This window comes from Mytilus trossulus, chromosome 13 (assembly GCF_036588685.1).
Source record: "Mytilus trossulus isolate FHL-02 chromosome 13, PNRI_Mtr1.1.1.hap1, whole genome shotgun sequence".
Lineage (NCBI taxonomy): Eukaryota > Metazoa > Mollusca > Bivalvia > Mytilida > Mytilidae > Mytilus > Mytilus trossulus.
The window spans coordinates 40,349,943-40,362,907 of NC_086385.1; the positions used below are offsets into that span (position 1 = coordinate 40,349,943).

Below are 12,965 nucleotides of genomic sequence, written 5' to 3' on the forward strand. Positions count from 1 at the left end.
AAGTAGAATCAAGATCCGTCCATGAACGCGTTATATTGAAAATTTATTATGTTGTTATAATTCATATGTCAGCTATATTTGATTAGGAGGGGATGCCAACAGACGTATTCAAATAACAGCTATTTCAAAGGCAAAGATCAAAACCATAAAATTACTGCTGGTAGTTGTTTTTGGTAAGATTCAACCTTTCTTAATGTTTATTGTATGCATCTTGCTGTTTCGATCCTTTAACAAATATGATCTTTACCGTGTTTGACACTACTTTTGATAAATGTTCTGTTATTCATTTCAACTTCTGTTTTACATGGCGTTTAAACGTAAATGTAATAGAAGAACATATGGAATAGCACGACATGAGAAGAGATTATAGAAGAATGTAAACCAGACTTTGTGAATTAGCACGAAACGGCCAACAATAACACATGATCCTTTGCATATTTACCTTCTTCATTTTATTGTGACTTGAGTAGCGATTTGTCTCGTTGGCATTCATACCACATCTTCATATAGCTAAATACGAAAAGAAAATGTTGTGTTTGTGTTCTGTTTGTTTTTATCTATTATATTAATGAAATGTTTTTAGATATAGTAGATCTATAAAGTTAAATATATATCAGTTTAAGTATAAGTTTTAATTTAAGTTTCTGCAAGCAGAAGTACAAACAATGTACTCATTCATAGAAAAATCTTGGTTTAGATTCGGTTGTCAGTAAGTATAAAAAAAAGTATGGTATGATTGCCAATGATTTAACATGTTTATCTCACTCTAAATGACCATACGACATACAAATTAACAACTATATGTCACCGTACGCCCTCGGCAATGAGCAAAATCCCTACCGCAGAGATAATTATAAACCCCGAAATAAAAAATGTAAACAATCCAAACGACATAACTAAGTAATAGACGAACAAAATAATGAACGAAAAACAAAAATGAAATATACATGTAGCAATGTTTGACATTTGCATTGACCAGGGTTTCCCCTGGGTCAATTATTTTTTTCGCCACCTCTTTCGCCAAAACAATATATTTTTCGCCACTTTATTATTTTTTTCGCCAAGTAACACAAATATATATTTCTTATAAAATTTTCCTTTTTTTCCAGCACCCCCCCCCCCTCCCTCACCGCCCAAATAAGAATTGTTTTTTTACAACAAAATGAAGCATCTTATCACTTGGAATTGATCCCTCGTGTAAGGTGTAGTCATAACATTGAAGGGTTACTCTCATGCCAACCTTTTGGATAGATTTCATAACGACAGTTTTCTTTTCTAGACCATCGTAAATAAGTAAAACTTTATGCTTGAAACATGTGTGTAACTGAAACGACTTTAAAGTACCCACTCAAATCAATGATCTATATGAAAGTTAAATGATAAAGTTTTAAATCAGAGACCTTTCTAGCTTTGAATATTTTTCGTCATAACAACAATTTTCTTTTCTGGACTATAATAACAATTAAAAGAAGGAGAAGAAGCGTAAAAATTTTGCTTCAAACACGTGCGTTGCAAAGTTGTTAATAAATCCCTTTTGTGACATGTGACAGAAGCCATTTAACCATAATTTCATTTTGTAATATCATACAATCAACACCTTTATTAATTAGTCCTTTGATGTCGATAGCTTTGAATGCAATCAGCTGATTATTGATTTTCTGTCAAAATCTTAACGAGTTCAAGGTGAATTCCGAGTCTGATCGGTAAAGTCAGAGAAACCCGTAAGTAAATAAACAAGATGGCTGAAAATAAATCGTTTTATATATTTCTTTCGCCAAATTCTTTCGCCAATGACGAATTTTAATCGCCACAATTATTATTTTTTCGCAAATTGCGAAAATGGCGACCGCCAGCGGAAACCCTTGGATTGACCTTAAATTTTGAATTGCAGCCACAATGTATCGTAATCTGTTTATCCATACGCTACTTACGCTGAAAATCCAAAGACGTCACACTAGATGAGATAAGTATCACTTTCATTTAAAACAAAACGCCAGTTGTAAAGTACAAATTGACAGAACCAACTATACCTTTTTAGTCATGTGACTATATTTGTTGGTTTCAGAGGCGCTAAAGGTTCCCTCAAGTTTCACACTTATGTTTCTTGTTTTGGTTTTGTCAAAGCGTTCTACGAAGTGTTGCCTAAAAGAAATACACACCAACAGCAGCAAAACAAGCAAAACCGTCAGTGTTGCAACGCATACCCTGGAATTGATTAAGATGCACCCAATTTTCATCTGGCTTTCCTTATAGGACAAGATACGTGAACACGGCTTTCACGGTAAAATAAATGTTAACGTGTTCCATTCAATAAAGAGTGTTCTTCATTCAATCATTAAGATATGATAAAGATATAGTATTGGTAGAACTTAACCATACATCGACAATAGGCTGACAACTATGTGGCCAAAACAAATGAAGAATGACATACAAATAACAATACACAAAACAAAATATCGTAAACTAAAGACTGAGCAACACGATCCACCCGGAAAAAAACCCTGGAGTATATCAACGATGTGTAATATTTAACTGACACAATGTTGTTAATTTAATACCACAATACAATGGAAATACTATAGTTGTTATTCTTGTTCGACAACCATTGTAGACAATTGCAATAATAATAATAATAATAATGTCAACAAATCTCACAAGAAAGGCGTTGGAAAAAGGGAAGATATTTTACACAGATAAAAGAGGGACGAAAGATAACAAAGAGACAGTCAAACTCATAAATATAAAACAAACTGACAACGCCATGGCTGAAAATGAAAAAGACAAACAGAAAAAACATTAGTACACATGACACAACATAGAAAACTTAAGAATAAAAACCACGAACCCCACCAAAAATTAGGGGTGATCACTGGTGCTCCGGAAGGGTAAGCATGTGCCGAATGGGATTTGACCAACATACCTGAGTATGAGGTACTGTGGGTTTGTAAACTGCAACAACTCAAGCAAGCACACATCATGTATTTGATCATAATCAGTGTTCATTTAGCTGCAAAATGTTACTCTCAGAGTTTCTGCATCAAAAGTAGTTCTGCTAAAACCCTTTTTCTTTTTCCGCCGAAACATTTTCTGGTTGAAAATCAGAAACACCAGTGGATTTACCAGGCTGTTTAACGGAGCAAGCATATACAGTACAATAAACCACAGTCCATAGTGTGCGAGATTATGATGAAGCATAATGGCTGCAATTGTAATTGGGGACCAACACATAATGTATGCTGAAAAATGAAAAAAAAACTTGTCATGGAATTCATTTTTTTTATATTGTATGTATGGTTGCAAACCATCTATAATATATATTCTGATACTGGTTATGTATCTCTTTCACAAACTAAATAATATTTTATCTTTATTATCTCATAGATCAGGCTTGCTTGTTGTTTCAGTGCATGTGTACTAATTTCTGGTTTTATTATACCTTATATGAGAATGCCAGATTTTGATTGGTTGGAAGCAAGTTTGTTTGTTTCGTTGTTGTTTTTGTTAGGGGGGGGGGGATATTCAAACTTCTTACCTTAACTGAAATGGTATGCCCTTTCTGCCATTGCAGGTACATATACCTCAAATTTCCCTGTATGTCCTAGTATATGACTATTTTCAAAACCGTAGCGAGTCTCTTCCAACCACAATTATTCGAATAAGACAGCACTAATGTGTTAGAGTACATGCACGGTTCCATCGGACTATGATAATCTTATCGGCTTGTAAAATTGCATAGTGCTTTAACTGTTTCTTTTCTCGCAAATACTTCTTCAAAACATTGAAATCTGTTTAACAAAATATGTTTAATTGAGTCAAGCCACTTCAATTGATGTCTTACACTGTGTCATTTTATGTCGTAATGTTAAAATACTGTCTCAGATTAATTTGCAGTTTGGCGCCTGATAAAATGATGAAACTGGCTGTATTTTTCAGGACCTCTCCTTCGTCAGGTGTCTGTTACTCAGTTGTTGTCGTTTGATTGTGTGGTTTATACAGTTGTTAGTGGATTTCGTATCTCGTCGTTTTTTCCGTACAAAAGACTGTTGGTTTTGCTGTTCGAATTGATTACACTTGTTATTTGATTTAGCCCGTTATAGCTTTTAAAATGGTTGAGCCCAGGCTCTCTGCTGAGGACCCTACATTGATCTAGCATTGATGATATGTTCTGCATTGTGATTTAAATGGAAAGTTGTCTAATTAATATTCACACATATTTTATTATTTCCACCAAACAAAAAACATAAGAAGAAAATTACTGCAAGTAAGAAACAATCTTACCTAAAAAGACAACACATACTAGTTTGATAGTTCTGACTTTTGCCTTTGTTGTAGCTTGATGTTTGACATCTATATCACAATCATCATCTGTAATAAGGGAAGAAATATACACAACAGAAAACATACAAAGTAAATATACTAACAATACTAGTGTAGATCCGTATTAATTAAACAAAACCAAACACTCTTTAAGTGTTAAACAATGTAAGTATGAATAATTAGGAAATGTGTTTAAACTGATGAAGTTATTCATCTTTTATATGTTATCATTTGTTTGTAAGGTGATTAGGATACATAAAGCGTGAATACATTTTTGGGGGTTCGTCTAATGCACAACATTCAGACACACAGCTTTTAGATTTACATGTCAATAAATTGTTTGCTGAAAGATTAATAAATTACTACAAGAGTATGGTTCCAAACTCTACAACGATGTGATCATCGTTATGCTGTTTTTCGTTGTTCAGCCCATACTGTATTTACTCATCTATGTTTTTTTACAATTAAAATGTTTAGAATTGAACAACTTCTTATGAAGAGTTACACAACTCGTATCAAAGAATACATATAGACTCGATATCGTGGATAAGGATTTCATGATACATGAATTTTCTTTTTTAAGTTGACAATCTTTCATAATTTTACGGAGCTTTCATTTTAATCCTTGTCGGTTGATTCTAATTCATATATCTGCTTTATCTCATGCCACATTTGTATACGTTAGTTACACATGACCTCTTAGGGTATAATTAACCCTTATTGGAGATTAAACATTTCTTAGGATTTTCCGACTCATTTACCAAAATATATGGTATAATAGATATACAAGAAACACTGATTAAATGAATGTACGTAGATAAACAGTATAATGAATAAGGATATAGGGTATGCCTGATTATGAGAAAACTATGTACAGCAGTTTTAAGTTAGTGGATGTAAACAAATGTAGGCAGCTGTTCGTCCTTTAATATGAGAGAGAGAAAAAAAACAGAAAATCGTTTATATAATTTCCTTTGTGGTTTTGTGACTTATGTTTACCTGAATCTTTATCTAGAATAATTTCACCTCTTTTTCGTTCACAAAGTTTGATAATGATAATTATGTAGCACACACTTATAATCAACAGTGGAATTATGATTATAGTACACAGATCCAAGTATAACATCACCTTCAATTAATGAAAACAGCATTGTATAAAGTAACAAATGTTTCACATTCAAATTTTAGTAACACGCTATTAAGGTAGCAACCGTTTGACTTGAAAGGGTGAGGGTATTTTGTTGTCTAAATCAGATTTCTATTTCGAGCAAAGCGCGAATGTTTAAGTTTCGTCGTCGTTTTCTATCATTTTTTCTTCTTTTTAACACTAATAAGTTTTTGGACATTTGAATTCACTAGATATGTTTTGTCAAATGTTTAACCACTGTAGTTTTCTTTCATGAAATGGAAGATTACAATATTGAAACTTATTCGCCATGCACGTTGACATGGTTGATGTTAATTTGGCGCTCCTTAAATAATACGAACTCAACCAATTATCTTTGTTGCACGTGTTATTGATATTCATTATTAGATTCACGCATGCAAAGTAAACAAAGAATAATAATATTGAAAATGTAAAATGATGCAGTGTAGAGAAATCAAATTGAATATTGAAAATCGATGCAGAATAACGTCATAGGAAATCACGTTCTGGTTTACAGCAGAGTGAAAGTATTCATCAAATAAGTGTGTACTACTATTTTTGAACCAGTTAAAACGTACCTGTAACTGATTAATTACAGACACATGACATACTACTTGTTAATCTATACACAATTCGATCTTCAAATTGTGCAACAAAGATATATTTCTTTTGAACTGAAGAATAAACTACAATGAATAGGTTAAATATATATATTTAACATTATATTTAAAGATAAATAGCCTTTGTATTGTCAAATACGATACAATTATTTGATAGTCCTACAAAAGCAAATACCAATATAATTTACAAATAAAAAAAATGACTCCTACTTTTATTTTCAATCTGCAAATGTACGAATTCATTTAAATAAATTGATGTGTAAATTTGACAATTTTTTTTTAATATGGTTTGTTGCGTAAATGAAATGCAAATTCGCACAAAAACAAAACATCGGTAATTACATTGCATGCACTTTTTCACATTAACTTTTCATGTAACTTATAGATTGTTAACTATTTTCTTTAAAGCAGCACCATGTTTAAAATTGCAGACAAGAGTATTTAATACCCGGAGAACAAGTTTTTAGGATTTTATTTGAATGTTTTTTCTGTTGTTGTCTCTACTGATTATACCTATGGGATCTGACATAATTAATTAAATTTAAAGACATTTCTTTTTTTCTTTTATTTTCTCAGTCAACGGTAACATGTGAAACATTTGTATAAATGATGTTCGACAAACAATAACGTTTTTCAATAGTAATCAAAGGTACCAGGATTATAATTCACTACCCCAGACGCGCATTTTGTTTACACACGACTCATCAATGACGATCAGGTCAAACTAGTTATAAATCAAAGCAAGTACAAAGTTGACGAGCATTAAGAACCCAAAATTCCCAAAAACTGCTAACTTAAGGTAATATATTCCTGGGATCAAAAAATCCTTAAGTTTCGAAAAATATAAAGTTTTGTAACAGGAAATTTATAAAAATGGCATTATAATTGATATTTGAAGTGCTGACAATTGGGCTGGTGATACCTTCGGGGGAGATAGTGTTGTATTTCATTTGTTTTTGTTTTTTGTCAATTGTATTTTTTCTCTTTCAATAAGATCAACTTACTAAGCTTGGCGCCTCATGTGAGCAGTAAACCTCTTCTTCGTTATATGTACCAAAGACCCCGTAAGGAATTGCAAGGATACATCCAATCATCCATGAGGACATTGCCAATCCATATCGGTATAGTTTTCCTTTAGATGCAGATGCAAAGGGTTTTAAAATAACATATGCACGGTCAATTGATAAAATTACAATTGCATATGTTGACACATAAAATGGAACCATTGAGAAATACGCGTAAAGAATATAACACGCGTATGGATTCCATGAGACATTAAACCAATTGAACAGAGTTTCAGGCAGTACAAAACATATTCCCACGCAAAGATCTGAAAATAAAAGTATTGAACGGAGTAACAAATCAAATGTATGTCTTGACAATTTTGCAAGCTTTTCTTTTGTGTGCAAAAATAAGTTAAATATACATCAACAATATATACCGGGATACCACTTGTTTTCGCCAGACTGGCGTATACATGGTATAGTATATACAGGATCTCATTATTGACGCTCGAATAAAACATAGGAAAAAGGGAAAATGCATTATTAATTTTGCTCGTTTAGTTATCTTTTAATGTGTATCCGATCTGGTTTTTTATAACTTATTGTAGTTGTCTATTGTGTGTGCATGTTTAAAAACAATTCCCGAAAATGTAAGGATATAATTATAATGCATGATTGTAGTTTGGCTTCGTAGTTGATGTACCGGAGTCAGCGATCAAAGGCTGTTTAATATTGCAAAATCATAGAAAAAAAATGACACATTTATTTTTAGATTTGTGGTAAACATGTTGAATAGCTTATAAATATGCAAAAAAGTTTGTTAAAAAGAAACACTTTATATTTTTGATTGATATGTGCAAGACTCAAATTGACTTATTAATGTTAACAAAAGTAAAACAAATTGCGTTGGTGCATGGGTTGTTCATTTGATTTCAATTAGGTATGAATGTATACAAAAGGGTACCTGCAATTGCCAAGTTCGCCACAAAAAATCTCATTCTAGATTTTGGTTTTCTTGATACTAATAACACTACCACCAATATATTTAGAAATATTATTCCAAGGAGAATAATCAAGGATATCCATTTCAGACCCTGTAACAGATAATATGTTGTGCTTTATTTTTAAAAACATTTTCTTTATATAAAAGGCACGGTAATCGAACTTCTCTAGAATCATGTTTTATGTCTATATCATTTAAAAAATACCGTATTACTTAATAGAGAATATGAAAATTGTCCACTGTGATTCACCCTTATTAAGGAAAAAAGAAATGAACAAACATCTCTCACTGTCAAAAATTTAAAAGTCTGAAGGAGAGGTAAATTATGTATAATTGAATTGTAGATTCAAAAATATGTCTAAAATATATAAGCCCATCATAGGATTAGAATGATGTTTTTTTTTTCGCCAGACGCAGATTTCGGCAACAAAAGACCTATTGGGGAATATAAAAATTAGTTATAAAAAGCAAACATTAACTGTATATAAAGCTATAGCTGTTCTCGTACCTAAGCGAAATCCCCCCTCCCCCCAAAAAAAAATCTGAACAAAACCAAATTTGAATTATGTCTGACTTTATAAGTTGATGTATCCTTAATATTAATAATCAATAAAAAGCATGCTGTTCCTTCACGAACCGTCTACAATGTAGGAGGTAAACCACGTAACTGTAACTTTATATTTGCTCGTTAGTTGATAAATTGAACAGAAATTTAACCTTTTTTGTTTTGTGTGAAAATGATTTAAACCAGAAGAAATGAATAAACTGTATCAAAGTAATGCTTGGTAAAAAGTAAAATCACAAAACACAACGTAACCTACAACCGATAAAACATTATATGTAACTGATCAATTACGCACACAAAATTTCTGAACTTAGAGAAAAATCAATTCGTAAAATCAATAATCACATGGCAAAATCAAATAACAAAACGCATTAAAAACGAATGGACAAGAACTGTCATATTCTTGACCTGATACAGGCATTTTCAAATGTAGAACATGGCATATTAAACCTGGTTATATAGCGCCAACCCTCTCACTTGAATGATTTAAATTGTAATCAGTCTATAACATTTGTATAAAGTTAAACTTCTCATTATATGTGTAATTAAGACATGCATCAATACTATAAGTAGTATGACACATACAAGAACATATTATAAGCTTTAATTGGTATGATATGTGTAACTTTTCTACATCAAAATACATTTTAGAGTACTGTTTTTAAATTTACCTTATGGTGAAATAATCTATTATTTGCTGCAGCATAAATAATTTTACCTTGTAATTAAATATTTAATTATCTCCTAAGAAATATATAATCTCACCTTTTCATCTATCATTTCTACGCTGCTCTTATAAGTTTTATTTACTATTATACTCCAATTAACTGTCACGTTATATGTCATGGTATATCTGGATAGGCCTCTCAAGAAGTTTACTCAACACAATTGTATATACATCCGTGGTAAATGTTCCAATCAGTAAATGTGATTTGAAATTTCGTTTTGATTTGAAGTTTGTCAGACAAGATGTTATCTTAACTAAAACAAACTACGTGATATTTTGAAGGACTTGCAATTTAACTTGAGGATTTGGAACAATCAAACACGTTCTATTACACATACTCATTATAAAGTATAAACATAAAGTTGAAAATTGGCAACTTCCTGTAAACTGTTAGATAATTGAATTGTATGATTAAAAGTGTATCTTGTATCTAAGGAAAAGATGCTTTGATTCAATCGACATTAAACAAATGTAATGATCATATTGCAAACGTCGCTTTAAAGAGGTTAATGTTATTAATGATATTAAAAGTGAGAACGTATACATATTTAAGGCATTAATTTACATTTATTTCAGACGTCAATGTGTATTTATAATAACATTGTACTGTATTATAATGGATTTACCAAAGAAGGACACACCAGATGTATAAAAATCATCTTTGAATCCTTTTATGATGAAAATGAGATGAATGACCATGTAAAAAACATAGATTTAAAAAAAAATCATTAATATTTCCTTTTTGTAGGATTTTGTAGTGATATAATTTTATATGCATAAGCATATTCAGTGTTGTATCTGATGTAAAAAATAAAAATAATTCACTTATTATAGATACGCCGCCTTTCTGTTATATTACAGACTTTAATATTCTCTGTTCACTCTAGGGGTTTCATCAGCGCAGATGTTGTAGCAATCTCGTCTTTATATCATATACATATCTAATAAAATACGGAGTATTAAAGTAAAACATTTACCATAATAAGTACAGATATATCAAGATAGACGTAAAGAATATTAAAGTAAAATGATGGGTACGATAACAACAATTGTATGACTTTTAACAATTCTTAGAAATGTCAATTCCAACACGAAATATAAACTCATCTTAACATTAAGAATGTTCGTTAGCAACACAATCATCATGACGGTTTTAATTGTCATACTTTTATTCCTTGTAGCTAAGATATTTTGCGTGACTCTTTTGCACTAAAACTCTTACATCGTCCTATGGTAACTTCCTTGTACAAAAAATGGATAAGTCAGTACCTTTCAGACTTCAAGCAAATGGACAATGTAACTCTCATGTACTCTTTTATTTTATTTCATCAAAGTGATCTATCTTAAGAGTCAAATGTTGCTGATATATGTTCTATCACATGCTATGCATGTAATCCTCATCGTGTATGACTAATACTGTTCATGTGGGACTATTTATTTGTTATTTATTTTTTTTATATATTATAGCAAAACAATTAATCACGAATCTAATGTGTCAGATGTTCAACCATACAATAGCAACCCACCTTTGACATATCGTATGGACATTTAATCTGTAAGTATTGATCACTGACATATTCCATGAATTACGAAATCGTCAAGGTACGAAATGGTAAGGGTACGAAATAGTTTTTGTCAGGGTATGAAATGGGGGTTCGAAATGGCTAGGGTACGAAATAACTATAATTCATTATTCTAATCGTCAAATGAAAATTCATATTTTATTTATATTGAGATATTAAGTTTCAATATTAAAAATGTCATGCAATTAAATGAAATATGATAACGTATCACGTTTTTGTTTTCATTTTACTTTTGATACATAATACAAGCGCCAACATCGTTCTGCATATGACTAAAACTATTTCTATAATTCAAAATAACAGGATATTTTCCGCAGTGTATTGGATTTGATAAAACATTTCAGTCAAACAATTTTTCTAAATGCTTCTACTGGTGCATATCGGAAAACCATTTATCTCTGTAATAAGTACTGAATGTCGGAACATCACGGAGGTGACGTTTAACTTATAATTATTTGTAACGCAATATTTTACATAGTCACACGCCGAAAATTAACTTCGAATATCAAATCCGCCAGCTAAACATATTGTTATTGTAATAAATATGTTTTTTTTATCCAGTTAATTAGTGAGCTAATATTACTTAATTATCCTTAAGTCCACTTAATTCATTTTATATTAATATTGCATTATTAAAAGAACTCCATAAAGATGAATACTGCATTTCTATATTAGATGTATATTGAAAAAGTATATACATGACAAGTTAAGCGAACTTTTCCAAACATAATTACACCTTTTATACTTAATTGTTAATTGCATTTAATTCAAAATTTTCCGGTATATTTTCTGAAATTTAATTTTTATTTATATACGTTCAGAGATTAAGATAGTAGCATTGACAAAGAAAATGGGGAATGTGTCAAAGCGATAACAACCCGACCATAGTACAAACAACAGTCAAAGTCCACCAATGGATCTTCAAGGTAGCGAAACATTCACGTTTCATTTTCAATTTAAGATCATATCATACATGTTATATAATGATATATAATTACAATTGATTCATAAAGTGTGTATAATAAATAGCAGGGGTACCAGGATCATAATTGTATACGCCAGACGCACCTTTCGTGCACATAGACTCATCAGTTTCGCTCAGATCAAAACAGTAATACAGCCAAACTAGTACAAATTTGAAGAGCAATGAGGACCCAAATTTCCAAAATGTGGTGCCTAAAGTTTGACTAAGGTAGTCTATTTTTGGGAAAAGACTATCCTTAGTTTTTTTTATAATTAAAAGTTTTGTAACAGGGAATTCGTAATAAAATGACCATATAATTGATACTCATGTTGACATAGAAGTGCTGACCACTGGGCTGGTGATACCCCTTGAACGAAACTTTCACTAGCAGTGGCAACGACTTAGTGATGTAAATAGTTGTAGAAGGTATAAGCAGAAGGACCGAAGAAAGCCTCCGGATGCAGGGGTTGCTTGCTGCATTGTACGTTCATTGGTGACATTCGGCTGTTGACTGCTCTATGGCTGGATTGTTGTCTATTTGACACATTCCTTATTTCCATTCAAAATTGAATATAATTTTAAATCATGTTTCGCTATTGATGACACCTACCACATGTATCATTGTCAAATACGAGGTAGTGATCCCGATTGAAGAATAAACAAAACAACAAATTATTTAAACTGGAGTATATAATCAGTGTGTATAAAAGAATTACAGAAATTTACGCAAAGGCCTGTCACCGATATGTTGATAGATTGAGAATGCACATCATTGTATGTATTTGGCACAACTTTTTGGATTTTGGGTCCTCAATGCTCTTCAACTCTGTATTTCTTTTGCTTTTTACCTGTTTTTACCTGAGCGTCACTGATGAGTCTTATGTAGACGAAACGAGCGTCTGGCGTATTAAATTGTAATCCTGGTACTTTTGATAACTATTGTGACATTAAATAATTTCAAAAGTGTTTTTTTTCTCACTACCGATGTGTTTTGCAAGCACTCTGCTTCGTTTGCAACAACATATATTATGTTTT

The 12,965-nt window shown here is 31.4% G+C and overlaps 1 protein-coding gene across 4 annotated transcripts; it reads right to left on the bottom strand.

Annotated features, from left to right (window-relative positions):
• Positions 1-2,951: 2,951 nt before the first annotated feature.
• On the bottom strand, positions 2,952-9,691 carry LOC134694870 (mesotocin receptor-like). Of its 4 annotated transcripts, XR_010102633.1 has the most exons (7): positions 9,422-9,691; positions 8,053-8,182; positions 7,089-7,414; positions 6,043-6,150; positions 5,317-5,446; positions 4,279-4,365; positions 2,952-3,236 (listed from the first exon to the last, which is right to left on the bottom strand). XR_010102633.1 is itself a non-coding variant. In XM_063555975.1 (6 exons), the coding sequence occupies exons 1-6, from the start codon at positions 9,500-9,502 to the stop codon at positions 3,004-3,006; spliced, it is 789 nt and encodes a 262-aa protein (XP_063412045.1). In that variant the 5' UTR covers positions 9,503-9,691; the 3' UTR covers positions 2,952-3,003. The 4 variants fall into 4 exon arrangements, 3 of the variants coding, with proteins under 3 accessions (XP_063412045.1, XP_063412042.1, XP_063412043.1); XM_063555975.1 differs by lacking the exon at positions 6,043-6,150 and having other exon boundaries at positions 7,089-7,216; XM_063555972.1 differs by lacking the exon at positions 6,043-6,150 and having other exon boundaries at positions 9,422-9,688.
• Between the last annotated feature and the right edge of the window lie 3,274 nt (positions 9,692-12,965).